This window comes from Felis catus, chromosome D1, assembly GCF_018350175.1.
Source record: "Felis catus isolate Fca126 chromosome D1, F.catus_Fca126_mat1.0, whole genome shotgun sequence".
In the NCBI taxonomy this organism is placed as follows: Eukaryota; Metazoa; Chordata; class Mammalia; order Carnivora; family Felidae; genus Felis; species Felis catus.
This window is the reverse complement of record NC_058377.1, coordinates 73,590,865-73,614,396: the sequence shown is the minus strand read 5'-3', so window position 1 is coordinate 73,614,396 and position 23,532 is coordinate 73,590,865. Positions and strand designations below refer to the sequence as shown.

At 50.6% G+C, this 23,532-nt stretch overlaps 1 protein-coding gene across 5 annotated transcripts in view; it reads left to right on the top strand.

Annotated features, from left to right (window-relative positions):
* The window catches only part of USH1C (USH1 protein network component harmonin), a 47,893-nt gene that overhangs the window by 4,623 nt on the left and 19,738 nt on the right, over positions 1 to 23,532 (top strand). For 4 of the 5 annotated variants that reach the window (XM_023239628.2, XM_023239625.2, XM_023239626.2 and 1 more), the window contains exons 2-15: positions 3,048 to 3,115; positions 4,526 to 4,669; positions 4,786 to 4,924; positions 9,594 to 9,702; positions 9,818 to 9,842; positions 10,048 to 10,105; positions 10,431 to 10,525; positions 12,116 to 12,200; positions 13,372 to 13,431; positions 13,600 to 13,656; positions 13,969 to 14,111; positions 15,154 to 15,219; positions 15,566 to 15,690; positions 18,758 to 18,831. In XM_023239628.2, coding sequence (XP_023095396.1) covers positions 3,048 to 3,115; positions 4,526 to 4,669; positions 4,786 to 4,924; positions 9,594 to 9,702; positions 9,818 to 9,842; positions 10,048 to 10,105; positions 10,431 to 10,525; positions 12,116 to 12,200; positions 13,372 to 13,431; positions 13,600 to 13,656; positions 13,969 to 14,111; positions 15,154 to 15,219; positions 15,566 to 15,690; positions 18,758 to 18,831 — 1,248 coding nt within the window. Of the gene's footprint in view, positions 1 to 3,047; positions 3,116 to 4,525; positions 4,670 to 4,785; positions 4,925 to 9,593; positions 9,703 to 9,817; positions 9,843 to 10,047; positions 10,106 to 10,430; positions 10,526 to 12,115; positions 12,201 to 13,371; positions 13,432 to 13,599; positions 13,657 to 13,968; positions 14,112 to 15,153; positions 15,220 to 15,565; positions 15,691 to 18,757; positions 18,832 to 19,889; positions 19,940 to 23,532 lie in introns of all 5 variants that reach the window. The other variant, XM_023239629.2, reaches the window with a different exon arrangement.

The window sequence follows — 23,532 nt, the reverse complement described above, 5'->3', positions numbered from 1 at the left end:
AAACACTTAGCACTTACTATTTGCCAGGTCCAGTGCCAGGCATTAACTCAATAAATAATAATAAAAAAAAATGATTAGGGTCTCAAAGAAGGATGAAATCCTATGAAATAGGTACTTTTATCCCCATTTTATGAGGAAACTGAAGCCCAGAGAAGTGCAGAGTCAGCTGGGGAAGGGGCTTGTTGGCCTCACCCTGCCACACTCTTCCCAGCCCCGTGTCTGGGCCACACACAGATTAGTGGGGAGACAGGAGAGTAAAGAGAGAATGTACAATACAGCTTGGTGAGTGCCGTGGCAGGGGTGGGAACTAAGTGGTGTCATGTGCGCGGAATCACAGCACAAGACTTGTGGGGGAGCATGAGGAGAGGTTTGACCAAGGAGAGCTGATGTTTGAGGCATCTTAAAGGTGGAGGAAGAGCTCATAGAGAGAAAATGCTGCCGGTACTAACACTGCTAAGAGCCAATGTTTCACACCAGCCAGAGTTGAGGCAAGAAGCGTGTGGCTTATCCCAACGGTTTCCCAAATGGGAGACTAAAGAGAGCTTTACGAAGGATGGGCAGGGACGCATGAACCCACAAAGTGTGGTGACAGGGCCTGGGAGCAGCAGCAGGAAGCCAGGTGCTCCTGAAGGGGCAAAGGAAGGGGAGAGCCATGGCTACAGGCAGAAGCTCAGAGCTGCTTGTAAGGTGATGTAGCAGAGAGTGTGAGCGGGGGAGTCAGAACCCCATTTTCTCTCTCCTCGGGCTCTCACACCAGCTGGGTGTCAGAGGGCAGGGAGCCCAGGCAAAGCGTCCTGGGACACAGGGCAGTGTGGAGAAGGCTGCAGAGTGGGTCTGGAGACAGAAAGGAAGAGACCCAGCACATGTTTCAGAGTCCTCAAGATTTGGGAGCCCTGGGCACTGTTCTAAATACTTTGTGTATATTCGCTTATTTAGTCCCCACAACAGCCTGAGAAGGGCAGATGTTCGTTGAGTGGAACAACATGCATTATTTAATTTGCTCTTGCTCTCTTTCTCGGTCTTTGGCAGGGTGCACACGTGGAGTTGTATTTGCATGAGCTGAATGTTGTTTGCTTTCCCTGTGTAGCTCTCCTGAAGGGCCAGTCCATATGGAGGAATGCTGGGAGATGAGGCTGGAAAGGGCCCAAGGCTAAACGCAGAATTTGCCTCAAGGGCCCTAGACAGGGGGCCTGAGCCCCCCTTCCCCCTACCATACAGACAGATAGCAAAGAGTTAGTTGAGGATCAGCCAGAGAATGCTGATGCAGGATGGAGGAGACCAGAGATAGGTGGGCCGGGAAGGAGGGATTGATGTGATAAAGTATTTGTAGATGCTGGGCTCCTTTGGGGTTTCTGTGCCCATGTCAAGAGAGATCCAAGAAAAGGAAAAGATTTTTAAATCTAATTAGAAAAAGACGCAGTGTCTTGCACACAGTAGGTGCTCAGTAAATGTCTGTTAGACGAATGCATACAAAAAGTTGTATCCGGTAAGTGGATACTATGTGGTGGTCAGAAACAAAGCAAAGGTTTTAGAGCCAGCCGGCATACGTTGGAGTCTCAGCTCTGCTCCTTCCTGGAGCCTATATTTTCTCATCTCTCAAAGGGGGATGACGGTATCCATGCATGTCAGAGGTTTGTTGGGAGGTTAAGAGAATTTACGTAAAGTTCCTAGGCATGGTTGGCAGTCAGTAAGCAGAGTATGGCCTGAATGAGAGAACAAGGAGCAGTCCAAGGGCCGAATTCAAGGAGCCCCTGCTCCAGGGCACTTTGTGCCAATGTCCTAATACCCTGCGCTCAGTGGAAAGCACCTGGCATGCAGTAGATCCTCGACAGCACTGTGCCATGCAGAGGTGTGCAGTGCCCAGAGGTGTCTACTGAATGATGAATGCACTCCAGTTGCTCTGGTCTAGCGCCTTCCTTCTATCCTCTTGGTCAGCCCTGGGCCACCGCCTTCCCATCACTCTTCAGCACACATCTGCCACAGCCTCCTGGTTCTATCCCTCTTAGCTCAGTTCCAGCTCATCACAAAAGAGTAGGTCACAAACTGGTGCAAGATGGACTGTCCTGCCTCCTCCCACCTGAACCCTGCCTTCATTTAAGGGGAATCCAAGCCTCCTCTTGTAGAGTCTTTCCTGACCATGCACAGTTCAGAGCCTCCTGACCCGCCTCCCAGCTGGAAGCTGTTCTTGCCCTTTTATTCAGTCTTGGGCTAAAGAGAGAGTCAAGGATACAGCGTGTAGAGATTCACGCTGAACTGTTCCAGGGAGTGGAATCTGGGGCTTCTACCCACCAGTTCCCCTGGGATTGAGGTGCTAATGAAACAGCTCCTGACCCTGACCTTGGAGTCCCAGCCATTGACGTCAGCAAAGTTGAAATGATGTAACTTGACTCTCCCCCTGGAGGGGGAGGGGAGGTGAGGGACTGAAGGGATGTGGAGAGGTGAAGGAGTAGCCAGGAGGCTGACTAGTGGACAGACGGCAGGGCTAGCCCAGCCCTGGCCAGGACAGGACAAGGCAAAGTTGCCCCTGGCATTGGTGACAGAGAAGAACGGTAGGGTCCTTCCAGCGGGTAGGATGTGCTATCTGAGCGAGTGGCCCAAATCCTTTCTGAAAGCAGTTATCCGGCACTACAGTCACCATCAGGTAAGACACTGGGCTTCTTCCAGACCAGAGATCTGACACTGGCATTGCCACTCTGGACTCTGGTGACATAGCCATGGGGTGAGCGGTAACACTGCTGTCATGGGAGTGCATCACGGTCACGCGGAGGTTCATGTGTGTGCATATGAGTGTGTGTACCTGCCTGGGGATGAGGTTCAGCCTGGCCACATCTGGATGTGCAGAGGTACTCCTGTGGCCACTTTGGGGTGATCTGCATGCGTCTGATGTGTTACGGTCAGAGGGCCAGCCTCGCCCCTGGCTGCCCTCCTCTCACAGCCCCAGCCCTGTGGAGGTGCTGAGGAGGCCCTTGGCAGTGGCCTCCCCCTCCCCAGGGTCTGCTATGGGAGTGCTGGGCCTGGGGCTATAATTCTGCCCTTGGGTTTTCTAGGTGGATTTTCTGATTGAAAATGATGCGGAGAAGGACTATCTATATGATGTGCTGCGGATGTATCACCAGTAAGTATGCTGGATCCAGCTCCCATGGACCACCCCGGGGTACCTCTGTCTCTAGAGAGCCCTGGGATGGCTTGTTCTGAGAAAGGAGGACCTCCCCCTCCCATCCTTGGGAGCTCTGGGAGGGGGACAGATGCTCAGTGCTCCTGGGAATCAAATGGACACACCATTCACTTGCCTTAGCAAATGTTTACACAAATACTCTGTGCATGGCTCTGTGCTAGGAGCTGAGGGCACGTGAGTGAACAAGACAGACCGGTCGCTGCCCTCAGTTTGCTCACAATCCAATGGATGAGGCTATCAAGTAGCCAGAAAGGTTCAACAGAATGTAAGTGCTGAGATAGAACAAGAAATGCCAGCTGCCCCCAGCTATACATCCGATGTCACGTGTGTATTCATCCAGCATACATTTGTAAGCTCCTACCACTTGCTGGGTACCAGGCAGAATCTGGAAATGAAAAAGATCTAGTTTCTTTCTTTAAGTAACTCGTGACCCAGTGGGGGGAGTATACAGACACTACAACCACAAAGAACTCCAGTATAAGTCACAGCAGAATAACTGCTAAGGTGAAGTGAAAGCAGGGTGAAGAAAGGAGCTTTTGCTTCTAATCATGGCAGGGAGGACCGGGACAGCTTGAGCTAGGTTTTGAAGGGTAAGAAGGATTTTGATAGGTGGAAATATCAGAGAAGGACATTCCAGGACAAGGGATCAATATGAGCACAGGTGCAGAGACATGAAAGCACAGGGAAGTGACAGGTAATCTGGGGGAGTGGAACCCAGGGCACACAGAGGCCATGAACAGCCACAAGCCTGGAGTAGCTCCACGGAGACAGGCCGTGGAGGCCCTGAGTCCTTCAAGGAGAGTGGGTGATGTCCTCTGGGCAGTGGGGAGCCATTGAAGGGTTTTGAGAAGGAGAGTGACTTATATTTAGAAAACATTAGGTGAGAGTGAGCAGGTCGGCTGACAGCTAGAGAGGAGCAGGCCAGAGATGCTGAGGATCTGAACGGTGTGAAGAGGAGTCATGTGAGAGATACCGTGAGGGCAGACTTTATAGAGCTTAGCTGCAGATCAGAAGTGGGGTATGAGAAGGGTCACCAGCATCTCGCACGAAGCTTCCTGGCTGGGAAGATCCTGGGCTTCAGAATTAGGCAGAGCTGAGTCTGAATCCTGGCTTAGAGTTCATCTGTGAGGATGGGTTAATGATCCCTACCCCACCCCTGTCCTTGTGACATTTAACGTGAAAGAACAAAGCTCTTCTGAGGCAGCTGGCCCAGAGTTAGGGACTCTGGGATTTTCAGGAGTGTTCTCCCCATTTCCAAGGCTTGGACCCAGTGGGTGGGGACCCTCTGGGAATCCTTGGATGTCACCCAGGCCATGGGTGAGGCTCCAGGCATCCCCCGTGTCTCCGCAGAACCATGGATGTGGTCGTGCTTGTGGGAGACCTGAAGCTGGTCATCAATGAGCCTAGCCGCCTGCCGCTGTTTGACGCCATCAGGCCCCTGATCCCACTGAAGCACCAGGTGGAATACGACCAGCTGACCCCCCGGCGTTCCAGGTATGGAGGGAGCTGCCAGGACAGAGGCAGGGGTGGGAAGGGTCACATGGGATGGATAGGGTCACTCGCTAGTGGATGGGGCAGCGCCGAGCCATCACTGACCTCTCCTATGGCAGGAAGCTGAAGGAGGTGCGTCTGGACCGTCTGCACCCTGAAGGCCTCGGCCTCAGTGTTCGTGGGGGCCTCGAGTTCGGCTGTGGGCTCTTCATCTCCCACCTCATCAAAGGGGGTCAGGCTGACAGTGTCGGCCTCCAGGTGAGTGAGCAGAGTTCAGGGGAATGGAGGGTCAGGGCCTCAGGCTTCCTGTCTCCCCTCTGAACATGGTCGCCTCACCTTTCTGAGACTTTAGGGGAGGAAAGTCTCCTTTGGACTGACACATCCTGACAGATTTTCCTCAGGCCCATAGACATCAGGCTGCAGGCAATTGCCGGTTTTCTTCGGTCAAGCTGGGAACCTGGATACTGCCCTTCACCACCCACCCCACTTCCCAAAGGAAGAGCATAGTTATGTCCTAACACCTGAAGCTTCAGACGTGTAGCCTTTTACTGGAAGGGTAAAGGAAATCCCAGTGTAGTACGGTGCTTAAGAGCATAGACCCTAGAAAGCCAGACAGTCCTGGCTTTGCTATTCATTGGCAATGGAAATATGATGAAATTACTTAACCCCATGTCTCAGTTTTGTTATCTGTAAAATGGGGATAATAATAATACTCCCTACCTCATCAGGTTGTCGTGATACAAACAGTCACAGCCCGTAAGTGTCAGAGTCAGGATTTGAAACCAGGTCTTGTGTCTGCCAAGCCCAGGGATCTCTCTTCGGCACCCCAGGTGCCTCTCCCTTGGGGTCCCACACCTCAGTGATCTCAGTGTCCGAGCAGAGATGGGCCGACCTCCAGGTCTCACTCCTGCTGGAGCACAGAGCTGTGTTTTGTGTGTCCGCATCGAAGAGGCCCTCCCACCGCTTCCCAAAGCTGCCAGCATGTTTGTTATCAGGCTGCCAAGACAGGGGCTTCAGGGGTCTCCAAGACTTATGGTACAAGGCCCCATGGAGAGGGAGGTGGAAAGTGGGAGCTGACAGACATTGCTTTGTTCTAAATCCCTGTCTCACGGCTCACCAGTGGCGGCTGAAATTTCAGCCACTTCATTACTCCGCTCCTGTGGGGCACATTTTCCAGCCCAGAAACACAGCCAGAGAAAAAACATAATGAGCTCCTCTCTTGGCATCGACTGAGGCCCTCTTTTTTTCCAGGGTGAGCTTTCCTCTTAGGACAAGCATTTCTCAACGATGCTTCCGTGACTGGGGACATCAGGGCATTTTAATGAAACTTAGAGTTTTACCTTCCCACCTGTTTCTCAGGCTTATGAATTATCTTCTCTTTCTTGGGCTGACGGGCTCATCTGTCCTTTGTGCTGCTGTCCCTCAGATCGTCATTTCATTGTGGGCCTTGCACAAAGGGCCTTTTACAGGGCTCCACGCTGGAGCGGGAGAGAGAGGAAAGCTGATATCGCAGCCTGTGTGGGAATCATTCTGACTGGGGTCCTAAGCAGGTTCCCTTTTGGAACAAGAGAGGGAGCCTCACTCAGAGGAGCTTGGGGAAAACGTCCACATCCATTCACCTGTCTGGGGTTCGTGTTTCTGGGAAGATCTCATGCCCGAGATCTGAGGACAGGAGAAGATTCTGGAAGGCAGGGGAGGGGCATGTCCAGACTGGCTGGACTGAAGGCCCTGCTGATTTGACCTGTGAGGCTGGTCCCCAGGTGGGGAACTTGGACCCATTAATGGGACTCAGCCCTGGGACTCCCATCTCTCCATTCTTGTCCACCTATTGGACATATTTTAATTAATTTATTTTTTAAGTTTACTTATTTATTTTGAGACAGAGAGAGAGCAAGCAGGGGAGGGGCAGAGAGAGAGAGGGAGAGAGAGAATCCCAAGCAGGCTCCATGCTGTCAGCACAGAGCCCGATGCAGGGCTTGAACTCACAAACTGTGAGATCATGACCTTAGCTGAAACCAAGAGTCAATGCTTAACCAGTTGAGCCACGCAGGAGCCCCATATTTTAGATCTTTCTTCAAATGTATCCTGTCTGAACCTATGTCCTCTGCCCTGCACAGGGCAGCCTCTGCTGCACAACATTCTATATAATCCAGGGCTAGAGAATGATTCTGTGTGCCTTAGTTGTCCCAGCTATAAAATGGACAGAGTAATCTCTGCCTTTCCTATGGGACTTGAGATCATCTGTGACAGGTGGCAAGAATCCAGAGAGGACAGGATGCAGGGAACTGCAGTCAGGCTTGGCCAGGTGCCCTTCCTCCCTGCTTCCAAATGCCCAGGAGACAATGCTTGTGTCTGTGTGGGAAACCTGACTTCAAATCCCAGGAACACTTTTTACCCACCAGCTGACCTTGAGCAAATCCCTTTATTTCTCTGAGCTTCAGTTTCCTCATCTGATTAACAGAAACACAGAGTCATTATAAAAAGTGGGTGCAAAGAACTAGACCAGCTGCTCTCCTCACATGAGATGTCCCCAGAAATCTAGAGAGTTCTTTAGCGAGCCTCTCCCTGTGACATCTTTTCAAGCCCCTTGCCACTCTTGTCAGGCCCCTGTGAACATTGGGGTCTGTGTTGAGATGTGGAAGGGAAGCATTCAGGTGGCAATATTGAGAAGCGACTCTGTAATGATGTTGTAGAGGGTGGAAGTTGGCCTAGCGAACCCCTCACAGGCTGTGGGCCCGCCCAGCTCCCAGACCCCACAGAGTCAACTGTGTCTCCCACATGTACCAACAAGTCCCCAAAGGGACAGCACATGTGGTGTGAGTTAAGCTGTCAGCTGACTTGTGCTGGCCTCAGGCTAGAAAGGGGCATCCAGGATCCAGTCCGTGTTTTGCAGCTAATGGCTGTGTGACCTTAGACAAAACATCACCTCCCTGGGCCTTGATTTCATGTGATCTCTAAGGGTCCTTCCAGCCCCACAGTTATTTTTTTTTTAAACGTTTATTTATTTTTGAGAGGGAGAGACAGGGGATGAGCAGAGAGAGGGAGATATAGAATCTGAAGCAGGCTCCAGGCTCTGAGCTGTCAGCACAGAGCCTGACAACAGGGCTTTGAACCCACGAACCATGAGATCATGGCCTGAGCCAAAGTTGGGCGTTTAACCGACTAAGTCACTGAGGTGCCTCCAGCCCCGCAGTTGTTAAGTGAGGAGCTTCAGGACTGACCCCCAGAGCCAAAGTGCTTAGAGGCGCCCACAGCAGTGGTCTAGCAGGGGATGAGCTCACCACAGATCTGTATCCAAAGGCTGTCCCTGCAGGCCTGTGAGCCCCTGTCTCTCCCAATCAAATGAGGCCCAAAGTCCTGCGAACAGGGCAAGAATATTTAGGGCTCAGGCCCAACTAGTGGTAACAATTGTGACCATTGATTGATTACTGTCCAGTGTGCCAGGTGCTGGCTGGCTTTACATGGACCCGCTTACTTAATTCTCACAGCTGCCTGGGCATCTCCCCATTTTACAGATGAGAAGAACCAAGGTTCAGAAAGTTCAAGAGACTTGCCCAAGGTCCTGTTTCCTCTTCCGAGGACAATGTTCACGGGCATTCCGAATGGTCTAGTGTTTGACATACCATCGTAGCTGTCCTACAAAACAGCCTCTGATGAAACTAAGCTGTCCCGAACCTCCGGCAATAGAATCATTTACTTTTAGACCAAGAAGGTTGGGAAGGCACCAGACTCCACATGTGGCATGTGCCCAGGCCAGCTTCAAGGAGCTCGTGCTGTGACGCCTATAGTTCTTCGAGGTTGCCTGAAGTGGAAAAACATGTCAGCAGGGCCTATGGTGGTTCCGTGTGTGCTAAGTGTGTTCATGACAGGATCAAGCGTGCTTTCCTTATTAAAGAGGAGAAAATCGTCGTGAAAGTGTTGAAAGCGCAAACATAGAGTCAGAAAGCTAAATAAAAAAATGAAGATTTTCTTTGAGTAATAAAAATATTAAAAAAAATATTTAAAAAGAGAGAGAGAGGGAGACTTACCCAAGGTTGTGCAGCTAATAAGAATAGAAGAAGGGGGGGGGGGGTTGGGGGGCACCTGGGTGGCTCAGTGGATTAAGTATCCCACTCTTGATCTCAGCTCAGGTCTTGATCTCAGGGTCGTGAGTTCAAGCCCTGAATCGGGGTCCGCACTGGGCATGAAGCCTACTTAAAAAAATAATAATAATGATAATGGAAGCAGAAAAAAAACAAAAAGGAAGCAGGAGTTTGAATCCGGGACATCTGATGCCAAAGCCTTGTGTTTATTCACTCTTCTTTGCTTACTCCAAGTGGGAATTCAGAGGTCAGAGCTGTGGCAGAGTTAAAATGCCCATTAAGCTTCCATAGAGTGGAAAGAAAGATATTGTGTGTGTGTGTCAGTGATGTGAACTTGGGTCAGGAATCATGGAAGTTCCCCACCCCAACTCCGTTATGGTGTTATAGTGATTAACAAAGACAGGAGAACCTACTCTGTGGGCGGGGTGGGACAAAGGTCAAGGAAGAACTGCCTGAATCTAGGTGAAGGTTGCCCTTTGCACGCGTTATAGAACCTGATGGTGACCCAGTGGCGAAAAGGGACCCTGGAGGGAGGATATGGGGTCCTGAGTTCTAGTCCCAGCTCTGCTACCCATTCTCTGTGCCTCTCACACCCACTCCATGTAGGTTCCCCCATCTGTAAAATGCATCAGAAAGACTGCTTAGAAATGTCACTATCCTGGGACCCCTCAAGCTAATGGAGAGTGGGTTGGTTATAACAAGGTACTAGGGTACATACCGAGGTTTCTTCTGAGGGAAGGCACGTCATCGTCCCCTTTCCCGGAGAGCAGGCCCAGAGCATCTAGTGGCAAGCCTGCCCAGCTGCCTTCTCAACCTGGTGCTCATTCCCTCTGTCTGCGGCCAAGGTAGGGGATGAGATCGTCCGGATCAATGGATATTCCATCTCCTCCTGCACCCATGAGGAAGTCATCAACCTCATCCGCACCAAGAAGACTGTGTCCATCAAAGTGAGACGTGAGTGAGGCCAGACGACCAGGGGTACTGATGGAGGGGTGGGGTAGGGTGGGATAGGCGGTGGGGTCCCTAGCTCCTGGGGCACCGTCCTAACCCCTATGCCATTCTCCCACAGACATCGGCCTGATTCCCGTGAAGAGGTGAGCAGGACCTTCCTCTGCAGACAGACTCTTCCCTGTGGGCTCAGGGTCCTGGGATAGGCATTGGGGTCTGGCTTCCACCAAACCAGTACTGCTCCTGGGCCAGAAGTGGCTGGAGGCTCCAGATGGGCAGATCTGGATTTGGAGCCTGGTTCCTCAAACATCTCTCTCTAATGACTGCCCTTTTACATCCCCGTCCTACTAGCTCTCCTGATGAACCCCTCAAATGGCAGTATGTGGATCAGTTTGTGTCAGAATCTGAGGTAAGGGCCAGGACCACCTGTGATGGGGTCTGGAGAGGGTTGTCTTCAAGGAGGGGCAGCAGGTCCCAAAGGGAGGACTTGCCCCAGAGATGTGCCTTCAGGGGCTTTAGACAGGCTCCCAAGACATCCAGAGACATCCAGAACGTCCCTGAGGCCCCCAGGGCATCCAGCCAGGCCCAGCTGGGGCAGACATACCCCCTAGGAACATAATGGCAAGCCGTCTTATATGAAGACAGCAGTACTTGCTCTAAAGGACTTTATGAAATCAAGAGACCACTTGCACACATGTGGACACCCAGTGACCCTTATCCCATCCTTCCTCCAGGGTGGGCGGAGCAGCCTGGGCTTCCCCGGCAGTCGGGAAAACAAGGAGAAGAAGGTCTTCATCAGTCTGGTAGGATCCCGGGGCCTTGGCTGCAGGTGGGTGTCAGTCATGCCCTGGGGCTCTCTCATGGCCAGTAGACCCCAGGAGACCCCTAACACTTCTCCCCTTTCTCACTGCTGCTTCTGAGGAGATGACACTTCTCAGTGTCTGATTTCCTCTCTGGGCTTCACAACAGCCCTATACAGCCAGAGGGACAGCTCTGACAGGCCCATTTTATAGATGAGGAAACTGAGGCCCACAGGCAGAGCCATGTTCCATTGGTGGGCTCTTGAGTCACTGCAAAAGGGGCCCGTCTAGCTGGCCATCTCTGTTACAGTTCCCTTGTCATTTATTACCTTGTGGGGTTCCTTAAGTGGCAGCCAGGGAATTGCAAACAGGCATCAGGCCACCTGAGGTGGTCTTATTACACACACAGGTGCTACACTTATAGATCTAGGTTCCAGCCCCTGCTCTCCACCTGTGAGCTATAGAACCTTGTACTGGTCACTTAACCAGTCTGAGCCTAGTTTCCCCCTCTATAAACTGGGAATGATGATCCCCCATACCAGCTGTTGTGAGCAAGAATGAGATGTAGAGATAAAGTACCAGCTTAGTGCCTAGTAGGTAGTAAGCAGTTGGTAAACATTAGCTATTATTATTTAACTTTTTCATATTGTTTCTACTCATTCACATTTATTCAATGCTTTTCTGCCAAGCATAGGTGCTAAAAAGTCCCTCCTTCCCAACCACTAAATACTTACAGTGTGGAGTTGCAAGGGCCCTAATGAAGCTCCTTTCTGCATCAGAGATGGCAAATAGGTCTCCTGTCCTGTGCTATTTTTCATCAATTAGTGGTGGCTGCCTGGAGTCCTATAGCTGACCCCGTTTTGAGTCCCCCCAAATTTAACTACTAATAACCTACTGTTGACTGGAAGCCTTACCGATAACATAAACAGTTGCTTAACCCGTAGTTTGTGTTTATATACTATATACTGTATTATTACGACAAAGTAAGCTAGGGGAAAGAAACTATTGTTAAGAAAACCATAAGGAAGAGAAAATGCATTTACAGGGTTGTACTATGAGAAATCCACATACAAGTGGGCCCATGCAGTTCAAAGTCATGTTGTTCAAGGGCCAGCTGTGTTTTGAAAAGACCTCTAAGGCACCAAATCCAGGTTTGGTGGAAAAGAGTGCTATGATCAGTTCGTGATGTCTGCCACAGATGTGAGAGGGGAAAATAACAGTACGAATGCCATCCTTGGTGTAGGTATCTTAGGAGCGCTGAGGAGGGAGCAACTATTTTAGGCTTGGGATAGAATAAGGAGTTTGGTGAAAACCTTGTAGAGGAGATAGCATTTGAATCTTAAGGAATGGAAAGAAAGAAGAAACAGCATATGCCATATATTGGGTGAGGGGGTGGGTAGCGGGAAATTACAAATAGTTTTTTTTTGTGGCTGTTGCCGCAGGGAAATGAGGCTGGACAGGTAAACGACGGAGCCCCATGGGTACTGAGCCTCATGGGTGACCTGGATCCTGAGGGGCCAGCGTACGGGACACACAGGCAGAGGGATCAGGACGTTGAGAATGAGCAGCACTGCCAGGGATGAGCAGAGCCTCACCCATATTTCCCATCTCTCCCACAGCATTTCCAGTGGGCCCATCCAGAAACCTGGCATCTTTATCAGCAACGTGAAGCCTGGTTCCCTGTCTGCTGAGGTGGGGCTGGAGGTGAGTGACCGACACTGGGATGCCCCAGAGGGGTACAGGGTCAGACGATGACCCTGGTCATCATGTTAGTGATGGAGGTGCAGGCCTTTCCACACAGCCCTCTCCCAACAGCCGCTGGCTGATGATTCCTCCCCATCCGCCAAGTGAAGGCTTCACGTTTCACCTTTCTACAGTCTTCTCTGGCTCTGAGAGCCTTTGGTCTTGACCTTGGGGATGTAGTAATAGTAAAGAATTGACATTCATTGAGTGTTTACAGGGTAGGACTTTCTTCTAAGCCCTTTAAAATGTATAAGAACTCTGAGAATTAGGTACTGTCATTTTACAGATGGAGAAACTGAGACCTGGAGAAAGTGTATGATTTTTCTAAGATCATGTACCTAGTGTAATAGGGCTGGGATTCAAACCTAGGTAGTCTGGTGCCAGAGCCAGAACTCTTTTTTTTTTTTAAGTGTATTTATTTATTTTTGAGAGAGAGAGCGCATGCACACACAAGCATGGGTGGGGCAGAGAGAGAGGGAGACAGAGAATCTCAAGCAGGCTTCGTAGTGTCAGTGCAGAGCCCGACGCGGGGCTCAGACTCGTGAACCATGAGATCACGACCTGAGCGAAAATCAAGAGTCAGATGCTTAACCAACTGAGCCACCCAGGTGCCCCCAGAACTCTTAATCTCTACTTTTGACAAGTTACTTCCTTTTTCTGCACTTCGGTTTCCTCTCCTGAAAAATGGGGGCAATAGTCTTCCTTCTAGGGTCATTGTGTGGATTAAATGAATTAGTACATATGCTTCCAACTGTGCCTGGCACATAGTAAGGGATTGATGAGTGCTAGCTATTACACAAAATATTATTATGGCTCAATAAGGCCTCTGCTATATGAGAAACCCAAGGCTCCTATGTCTACAAACTGAGTTTTTAAAGCAAATACAAATTAAGCCAAAGGAATGAACCTCTAATGGGATAATATTTGACAGCCGATAAAGGAAATATAAAGTGTAGGCACCCTGGGAGGATACCATTAGAGCTTTCTAACTGCTCTATTCATGAGGAAGAGCTGAGGTGCAGCCACTGGAAGACCCAATATGTGACTCTGGCCCCCGGGGGAAGCCCTTCCTGCAGCCGAGTAGGTTTACAGATAGTGGAGACACACTGAACCCTCTCCATTTCTCCTCCAGACAGGGGACCAGATTGTCGAAGTCAACGGCATCGACTTCTCCAACCTGGACCACAAGGAGGTGAGATGCGGGGTCTCCACCTGCTGGCCGTTATCATGTCTGCCCTTCACTTCCCATGCCCCGCCCCCCAACCCTGCCATGGGGTCTGAGACCTTCTGTGATGTCTAGAGGCCTTGACTGCTCTGGGCTGTCAGGCTTCAGACAAGGTCTGTCTTCTTGTCCCCCCAGGCCGTCAACGTGCTGAAGAGTAGCCGCAGCCTGACCATCTCCATTGTAGCTGGAGCTGTAAGTCCAGAATGACCTGGTAGGGCCCCCATAACCCCTGACTTCCAACCCCGGCCATTCATACCCCTGATCTCTGGCACACACTCCTGGGAAGGGCCAGAGGGTCTCCTTTTCTGAAGCTCTGACAGAGCAGAGGGAGAGATCTCTGCCTAGTGGGGAGAAGCTTGCTCAGAGACAATAGGAGCCACAGTGCCTGACACGGGGCGCCATGCTGATAAGAGGACAACCTGCATCTTGGTCCCCAGGGCTGTGGCAGTGGCTGGCCGGGTTCCCTGGGAGACTGAGCAAAAGGTCTCTTTTCACTCCCCTGAGGGCCGAGAGCTGTTCCTGACAGACCGGGAGCGGCTGGAGGAGGCACGGCAGCGCGAGCTACAGCGGCAGGAGCTTCTCATGCAGAAGCGGCTGGCAATGGAGTCCAACAAGATCCTCCAGGAGCAGCAGGAGATGGAACGACAGTGAGTGTGGCCAGCCAGGGTGCCCCCTCCCTCTCCTCCCTGCCCACCGTGTCCTGGGCCAGCTTCATCCTGACCCCCTGAGGCCTGTCCTCAGACCAGATGGGTTCAGTGGTGGTCAGTGTATCCATCCCTTGCCTCCAGACCACCAAGCTCTCCCATTCTAGTTGAGGAGAGCCCTTGACTTCCAAAACCCAGAAGTATGGAAAATGAGGATGCTACCAGCAGTAGCTAATGTTTGTTGAGTATCAGTCATGTGGCCGGCATTGAATCAGGACCTTGTTTATGTCTTGCTTAATTTAATTCCCACAATAGCTCTGGAAGATAGATGGTATTGACCCATTTTACAGGTGAGGAGGCTGGGAGGTCTTAGCTCAGGGAGGTTAAGCCACTTGTGAACAAAGTCACATGTGGCCAAGCTGGGATTCACACCTGTCTGTGGTAATAAGGCTTACCCATCCTAAGGTTGGTTGAGATGATGGACTGAGACAATAAATGTGGTGAGCAATTCACAAATAAAAAGCTACTGTCAAAATCCAAATCCAGATACATTCTAGGAGTGTAAAAACAATTTGGAAAAGGAAGGTGGACAGGATCTTTCCCTCTTCCCCATCACAGAATTAGCCTGGAGAATCAGCCCTGGTGGTACCTCTGCCCATTGCCCTGGCCTTGGCCAGTGGCCCCGGCTACATGTTGCCTGGGGCCCTCCTCCCAGAGGACCTGACTCCAGCAAGGCCCTGCCTACTGTCAGTCACTTTATCTAAGTGTTTGAAGGTAGACACATAGAGTGTGGCCTGCGTCCATCCGCCTCCCATCCCTGGCAACACAGAATCTCTGCTCAGCAGTGCCAGGCAAAACCACACAAGAGCATGAGGCCCAGATTTTCTTGGACCCGCTTCCCCAGCATCCAAATCTGGTCCAGGCATCCTTGGAAGGGAGCCCATAAGAAAGATTTTAAACCTTTCTCAAATTAGGAATTAGCTACAAGGAAGAGAGAACTTCTCTTGCATAGACTCTAGCATGCCAATCTGAATTTGTGTTTCAGGAGAAAAAAAGAAATTGCCCAGAAGGCAGCAGAGGAGAATGAAAGATACCGGAAGGAGATGGAACAGTGAGTGCTTGGGTCCACATGTCTGCGTGCAGACGTGAGTGTGCTCTTGGGACTGTGGCCAGCCAGAGACCCCCTCCAGGCCCACTTTGCCTGGCCTTCTTGTCTCCTGGTAGCCATTCCATAATTCTAGTAAAGCCCATCACGTTAAGGTAACTAGAGCATAGTCCTGTAATCCCCAGGGTGGCATTGACACTCGATGTCGAATACAAGTGCCAGGAACTTTGTTTTCTTCATCACAGCTAGAGCCATGCAGCCTCTCCCCAGGCTGGTTAGGGTTTCCCAATAGGCAGAGGGTGGGCCTGTAAAAGTCCTGACCCCAGTCACAGGCAGGGGGATCTTATTTCAGGATTGTGGAAGAGGAGGAGAAGTTTAAGAAGCAGTGGGAAGAAGACTGGGGCTCAAAGGAACAGCTGCTCTCATCTAAAACCATCACCGCTGAGGTGCACCCAATACCCCTTCGCAAGCCTAAGTGTATGTATCATGTACCGGGGGAGGGAACTTCCTTCTGGGGCCTGGGGGTTGGGGAGTATCTTGACAGAGACACTAGTCTCCCTCCAATCACCACCACCTCCCCAGGTGAAGAGCTCACAGCTCCCTGGGCTGTATTTCTTTCATGGAGGGGCAGCCATGTGCCGGGGCATGGGGGTGGGCAGGATCTCTGCCCCTTTGTCCCCAGGGGCCTGTTGCCAGACTCTCCCCCACAACACAGACTCAGGCAGGAGGGCCTCTCCTTGTGCCCTTGGGCTGCTGACCAGGGAATGGAGAGCTCTGTCAAAAGCGAGTTGTTCATTGGATCATCTTCTTGCTTTGCTGGGTAGTACGTCCACATCCCACCTGGTTCTGAATCAGAGCTGGGTGCAACAGCAGCAAGAAAGAGGGGAAATGCTCATGATGGAGAGGATTTGGGTGATCCGAGGCTGATGGGTGACTGTGGGAAGACCTTACCTGAAGTGCCCCTGCCACCTGCACCCCTGTGCCTGGGGTATGGTCACACCCCTTCAAGGATGGAGTCAGGGAGAGGACTGAGACCACTCCTAGGCCCAAACTGCGGCCATCCTGGGGCCTCAGCTCCCTCTGCCCTTTGCACCTCCTTTCTTCATCTGCCCTGGGTTCTCAATTCCAATTTCAGGCCAGGCCTCCACCACCTGCTCCCCTGTCCACCTGCTCACAACGCCTACTACCAGGTGCCCACACCACCAGGGCAAAGTAGTGGCTCACTCGCAGTGCTTCTCCAGGGGGCTGGTGGTAGGAAGCCAAGCAAGGTAGCTGGGGGCCATGGCAATCAACGAGTCCGGATTCCACATTGGGCCTTATTGTCACTTTACATGACATAGGGCCAGTTCTGCTGCAGCTGATTGTGCTCAGCTGACCTGGGAACCTCTAGATATGGGGTGAGTCTACACCCAAGAACCAAGATTCCCCATGTCTGCTCTGTCACAGCCATTTGGGATCTTGTGATGGTCTAGACAACCTGGCCCCAACTTTGGATCATATTGGGCCCTAGAGTGGCATCATCTTGTCAACACAGGCCACTTGGGTCAACAAAGAGGTTGGGCAGGCACCTGGATGGTTCCGTCTCACTCCTGCCTGGTGCAGAACAAACATCTCCCAGCACATTCCTTCCTGGCAGCAGGGGATGGTGTCATCCCAGGGTCCTCTCTGAAGGACAAAGCAAGCTCTCATCAGCCTCCCCCCTGACATTTGGTATTAGTTAAGGATGTGGCCAGAGCTAAATTCCTGGTGAATAATCTGTGTTTGAGACAGGGAGCTAATTTGCTCTTATGAGTGAAATAGGAGCTTCAGAAGGAGAGAAATCGATTTTAATTGCTTCTCGTGAAAGTAATCCTAGTCAATTTAGTACCTTTCTAGAAACCGGGCCTTGGCTTTAGAGCAAACACATTCTCTCAGGAACTACGAAAAATAAAAACACTTTCTCTGGCTAGCTATTTATTTAGTGCTTTTAAACCAAATCAAGCTTCTTGAATGAAAGGAGCAAGAGCTTTCCCTTTGCTTTAAGATACAAATTTTTTCTAAGGGAATGTGCGAAACATGGGATGGATGGCCTGAGCCTGCCTGCCTGAGCTGGGGCAGCTGCTGCCTCTGTCCATGTCCGCGTGCACTGGCAATTTCATTCTCCTTGGGAAATCAGTCAGAAAATGCAGGAAGGCCTCTGAGCGAGCTCAATTCCTGCCTCCCTCCCCATTCCTGGGAAGCTGGAGCGGTCTCTGTTGTGTTGGGCCAGCACAACCGGGACAAGCCGGCTCCTCCCTGGTGACTCTTCAGCTCTGGGGCCCAGTTAGCCAACAGGTTATATCTGACTCAGGTGTTTGTGCCTGTGAGGGATGGACTGCACATTTTTGAACAGACAGGAAAGAGTGTGGAGCATCTCTTGCCTGAAAAAGAAAGCCACTCATCCTAATGATGTGGTGGGCCTGACTGCTTCTCTCACCACCACCTGTCCTAGGGGCGCTGCCTGCCTCCCTGTGGCTGACCCAGCAGAACCCCAACATTCTTCTGAGCCAGGACAGATTGTCAGAGAGTCCCCCAGAAGAGCTTTCTTTAGCCAAAGCAATGAGGAGGGGGGTTATTAAGCATCCCAGAGCCGGAAGGAGCCTTGGGAGATGAAGAGGTTTAAACAGGATATTTCTAGGATTTTCTCTCCATTAGGACCCCAGCAATTAGCTTCCACCCCCAATGGACCCCATGGTTTAGAAGTTGAGGTTTTTCCTATCAAACTATGAAGCAATCAGTTGTTTTCCTATTGTTTTATTATGTAGTCATTATTTGCAAGAAAGCATCAATGTTCCACTATTTAATTAACATAAATTGAGCCAAAAGCTAAGGAATTTAACTTACAGCCTTTTCATAGAGGAATGGGGAAGTTCTTGTAATTAATATTTGAAATATTAATAGGCAGGTCACAGCAGACTCATCCACTCCCTTCAACAGTCCCAGGGAGGCCAAAGTCCAGATTGGAAACCACTGGAATGGATGATTTGCTATTCTCCACATGATGTCAACATTCATGTCTCCCTAACCACATGTCTCCCCTTTACCCTTTGAAATCTCCTCACCTCCTCAGGATCAACCTGCCCACATAGCTCTGACATCCCCCAGGGACCCAGAGTTCCCAAAGTGGTAAGAAGCAGCCAGGAAGGTCTGTTCTGCCATTGTAAACCCTTGGTACCAGACATGTGTAATACTCAGATATTCCCATATTCTGTGCCTCACTTCCCAAGTTTCAACTGAATGCCCTGCACAAAGTTTCTCACTTGACTGTCAGGTCAGAGGTCCCCCCGTTGTTAGCCCATTTTACAGACAGAGAAACTAAAGCTACCAAGGTTGAAAGCACTGCATGCACGATCCCGGAGCAAGACAGTTTTGCTCTGAGCTCCTGAGCCCTGTTCCCACCCCTGACCTCACAAGTTCCCATAGAGGAGGCCGGGCATAGGTCATTAGGCTCCTGGGAAGCACCTCTGGCCTCTTGGTCTCCCAAGTCCCTCTTGGTTCACCAGCTTCCTCCTCTTTTCCTGGGTAGCTGATCAGGGAGTGGAACCTCAGCTTGAGCCAGCAGATGACCCGGATGGAGGCATGGAGGAGCAGGGAGAGCAGGTTTGCAGCCCCCGCTTCACTGCCTGGCCTTGCTGCTCTGCTTGCCTTGCCCACCGCCTCCTGCTAGCCCTGCAGACACCCAGCTCTAAGGGGCCATCACGCGGCAGGGACCACTGGAGTGTGCGAAGCTCCTGCAATCCCAGCTTAGTCCAAGCACTGCACACAAAGCCTGAGGACAGGACTCCCAACCTGGCTGAAATGTCTGCTGATACACACCTAAACAACTGAACCACTGGTTCAGTGCTGCCCAAGCCCAGGTTCTTCCTCTGCTGCTCTGGGATCTCCCTAAGGACTCCCTAGATATCCCCAAGGTCAGGCAGGAGGCTTTCAAGATCCTGTTCTAGAACTCAGGCTGGTCAGGGTGGGTAATTATTTAATGGATCACTGCTGGTGCAGGGAGCTTTAGGTTTGAGATGTTTCCTGGTCATACTGTTGCCTGGGGGAAGCAGGGGGCTGGTGCCCTGATGATCTGGTCTGGGGCCGGGGCGGGGTATGCTTGTCGGGGCAGACCTGCCCACAGCTGCCTGAGCTGCCTTTCTCAGAGCTGACCCCTGTCATTGCCTTCTCTCTCAACATTGAAAGCAGAGGACGTGGTCTGTACTATAAGACAGTTTTGTTCTGAGTGATAGCAATTTGAGGCATAAACCCAGGCTATCTTTTGTCTTGAGCCATTTCTTGGATGGAGGGACCAGACGTCAGTCAGGAGAGGCCTCGTTCTCTTTCAGTGTTAGCAGACTGCAGCTGTGATTTGGAAAAGCTCATCCCCCAACAAGGGCTGTCTCTGATTTTCTGGCACTGACTCCTGAAGCCAGTGTCCTGGGGAGAAGCAGTTGACGGGGCCCCAGGGAATCAGGGCCGTTCTCTGGCAGCCTGGGGCCTGCTCTGTAACCCAGGTGAAGCCAGGTGAGTGGAGAGTCAGACCGAGGGTGCGGTTTTGCTATTGGGTCTGCTCTTCATCTCACAGCCACATGTCCTTGAAATCCCAGCCCCTGGCTGCTGTCTGTGGACGCTCTGGCTGAGCCAAACAGCATCTCATCTCTTTGTTCTCTGTGTTATAGCCTTTGGGTGGTTTTATCGTTACGATGGCAAATTCCCAACCATCCGGAAGGTAGGGCGCGAGACTGAGTGCTGTGCCGTTTGCTGCTGAGTTTGCTGTGGGGTTTGGCCTTTACGAGCATTGTTTCTTTGTCTGTCAACTCTAAACAGTGTAACCCGGCCTGTTCACTACAAGGGCTGACCTGTCTGCGTCTATCAGGCTGACGTCAAAAGGCAGGGCGCTGCCACAGGAGCATTGTGGGGGGAAAGTGTTCATGGGGTGAGACCCGCCTGAGTACCATCTGGCACCATCTCGGTCAGCATCAGCCCCGGAGGCACAGGGCAGGGACAGGGCCATGGCAGCTTCTTTGTTCCTCTGTCAATACCAGAAGCCATAGTCAGACAGAGTGAAATATCAGGTTGGGTATACACAACACACGTTATGAGACCAGCTGCACCAGACACAGACTCGCTGCCAGGCAGGGATTTTCTGCCTCGAGTTGAGACTAAGAGCCACACCAATCATAACTCTCTCCTAGAAATATCGCTACGTGTGCCAAGATAATGCATTTTTCTGGTCTCTGGGGCCTTGAATTTTCTCTCTAAATCTTATTACTGTATCTCCAGGCCCCATAAGACTCTCATCCTTTTTCTTCCTAAATCACTTTGGCATTTGATTATGAAAACGCCACTGTTAATATCTGTAGATTGGACATATGAGATGACTTGGCATTTGGAAATCAGGCATCAGCATAAATCTGGGTGAACTAATTTAGTTGTTATCACTCGGCGGGGTCTTTCTGGCAGGATGTCAGTCCCCCAGAAACCAAAACGGTGGCAGCTGGGTGACCGTGATGACAGGTAGGTAGCTTCTCCCTGCCTGTAAAATGGGAATATCCGATGTCCCAGAAACGTCTGCTCCCTTCTTCCAACACGATACTGTTAAGATAATAGACAGCAATATTATTCCTGACAGGTGTTAGCATCTTGACCTAGGAACACAGATCATGATTTGTATGATATTGAATAAACTTAGGACAGGGCACCACGGGGGATTCCTTTCCACACTGCCTTGGTCTCAGAAAGGACTCAGTCTCATAAGACTGTCTTTTTTCATCCTACAGCCCAACTCTGTGGCTTAGGCTATCTCATTGGGGTTAGATTCTGAATGCTCTACACACTATCTCTACTAGAACTCACCTACAGAGGACAGCGCGCGCGCGCACACACACACACACACACACACGATTATACTGGAAAAAATACCTATACCTTTATGGATAGGTAAAATCTCTTCCAGGCACTAAAAACCAGGTAAATGTAAGAGAACTAACATCTTCACACACATACCTCCCATAGGAAATCATGTCACTTGGACATTGCTATTGGTAAGAAGGAGCCCTGTTTTCACCTATTCATTAGTTCAGTATAACTGAATAGCTGGTATTTTTTTCATTTCATTTCCAAAAGAGAGAAAGATGGCTTTTAGGTAAGAAGCAAGAGCACATCCATCCTGTCTGCCTTTCCTCTCAGTCCAAACTGGGAGGGACCATTTGCCATGAATTTAACTGACAGCTAAAAGGACAACAGAATCACATCTCTCATGCTGGCTCTGAAAACCCATTGTCGCTTCCTCTAGAGCCATGTGACATGCATTGTCTCCCAGCAGCTAGAACACCAAGTCCCCGGGTAATACACTTGGCTATGTATAGCCATGATCATCAGTGTGCACAATTTCCCTTATTTGAAAAGACAAAGATTCGATGTTTGTTATTCCTAACCTGGGAGTAAGTCCCTCTGAGGCTCAAGGTCCCCAGGCCTGTGGCCCCACAAAGTCTGTGTCAGCCTGCAGGATTCATGGTTCTGACTAAGCCTTTTACTAGGATGCTTGAGTAAATCCTGCAAACCAGCCCTATGGCAGGAGCCCACTGTCCAGCAGGTGAGGTAGATTCACACGCAACTGAGTAACCTGTATGGAGGGCGCTAGTATGAGGTCAGTAGACGATGCTACGGGACAGTTTAACCTTCTGCATCACTAAACAGGTGCTGCTTTCTTGGAAAGAGGACAGAGACTGCCACATCTGCCTGTCCCATCCAGGATACCTGGCTCTAAAATGTTAGCACTGGTAGTTTGAGGGTTTTTTGGTTTGGTTTGATTTGGTTTGGTTTTTAAGCCAACAGAATGGCCATTCCTATCATTGGTGGTCCCTGTGAGAGGCCATACCCATATCCTAGCAAGCTGCCATTAGGCAGAATGTTATTGGCTCCTCTCGGGGTAATTGCTGTCTGATCTATAACATGATGGCAGGGTTCATCTATCATCTGAGCCAAGAGTCTAGTGAACATGGTGGGTAAGGAAACAAGCAGGACTCTGAAGCAATGAGAGTCATTGCTACTACTTTTCTCAAGTAGTTCATAGACTGTGCTGGTGGCGGGCCTCTATCCTTGACATGGGGGACCATCTCCAAAGAGCATTACCTGTGCATGGAAGTAGGGATTGTCTTTAGGAGGGGAGGCAGGATGACTCAGTAATAGGTCCATAACTACACCCCCAGGCTTCTCCAGCTGTGGATAAAGTTTCGTATCCGGTAATGAAAAACTCAGTTCCTCATTCCTGCCCTTATGTGCTGGGATGATTTGGGAATTCTGAGAGAAGCCCCCAGGGAATGCTAGTTAGGGGTGGGGATGAGCTCAGTGAACAGGCAGATTTCCTCCTCCCCACATCAATTCCCCAGAATGTTGACTCTCTCTGCTGCCACCTCTTCTGAGTGCTAACTCTGTCCTCTGTGCTGTGTGTGATGGGGCTGACACTCCCTCCTGCCATACTCCTGTTGCTGCCAGCTCATCTGGGCACAGTAGAAAATGTGTTGGACCTAGAAGACTCAGGTCCAAACCCTGGCACCACCACTTAGTGGATGTTTGATATTGGGCAAGGGACTTCACCTCTCTGAGTCTTGGTTCCTTCATCAAGAGAATGGGGATAATATCTACCTATGAGGATAAGTAGATTTACCTATGAACATAAATTCCTTAGCACATAGGCAGTCCATACATTGTAGTTTTCTTCCTCCCTTACCCCTTGGCTTTCCTGCAACCCCATGGGAGAAGCAGGCAGGAAAGCAGGTTCTGTAGGTCCAATTCCAACAGGAAAAATAAGGAGTTTGTTTGCCTTGCATCTCCTTTCCCTAATCCTGTTGAACTCTGACAGTCAGTACAAAGCAGTTAGGCTATTCTCTTCCCCCACTCCCATCTCCTACTCGTATGGTTTTTGGCTAATCCTCAGTTCACGGGTCTAGTTCAGAGGGAATGGTGGACTTACAGGATTCAATGGTCTGAAGTTAAGCATCAGAGCAAAATCTGATGTCCCTGGCTCTGGGCTCCCAGGTCTGAGGCTGGCTCCTACCTCCTGAAGCTTAGGACAGAGGATCTCTGCAAATGAGACTCGTCAGCTCTCCCAGATTTTTTGTAGAATCTCCCAGGATGCATCTCTGTTGTCTGAACATGAGACACCTCTCTTTCCAGATGATGGAGAAGGCGTGTGCTCAGATACTAGGACACAAATACAATGTATTCTATTTATACAGCACTTTCATTTTATAAGGCTCTTTTATAGATGTTATTTTATTGGCTCTGAGGGCAAGCCTATAGGCAGGAATTTCTTCTATT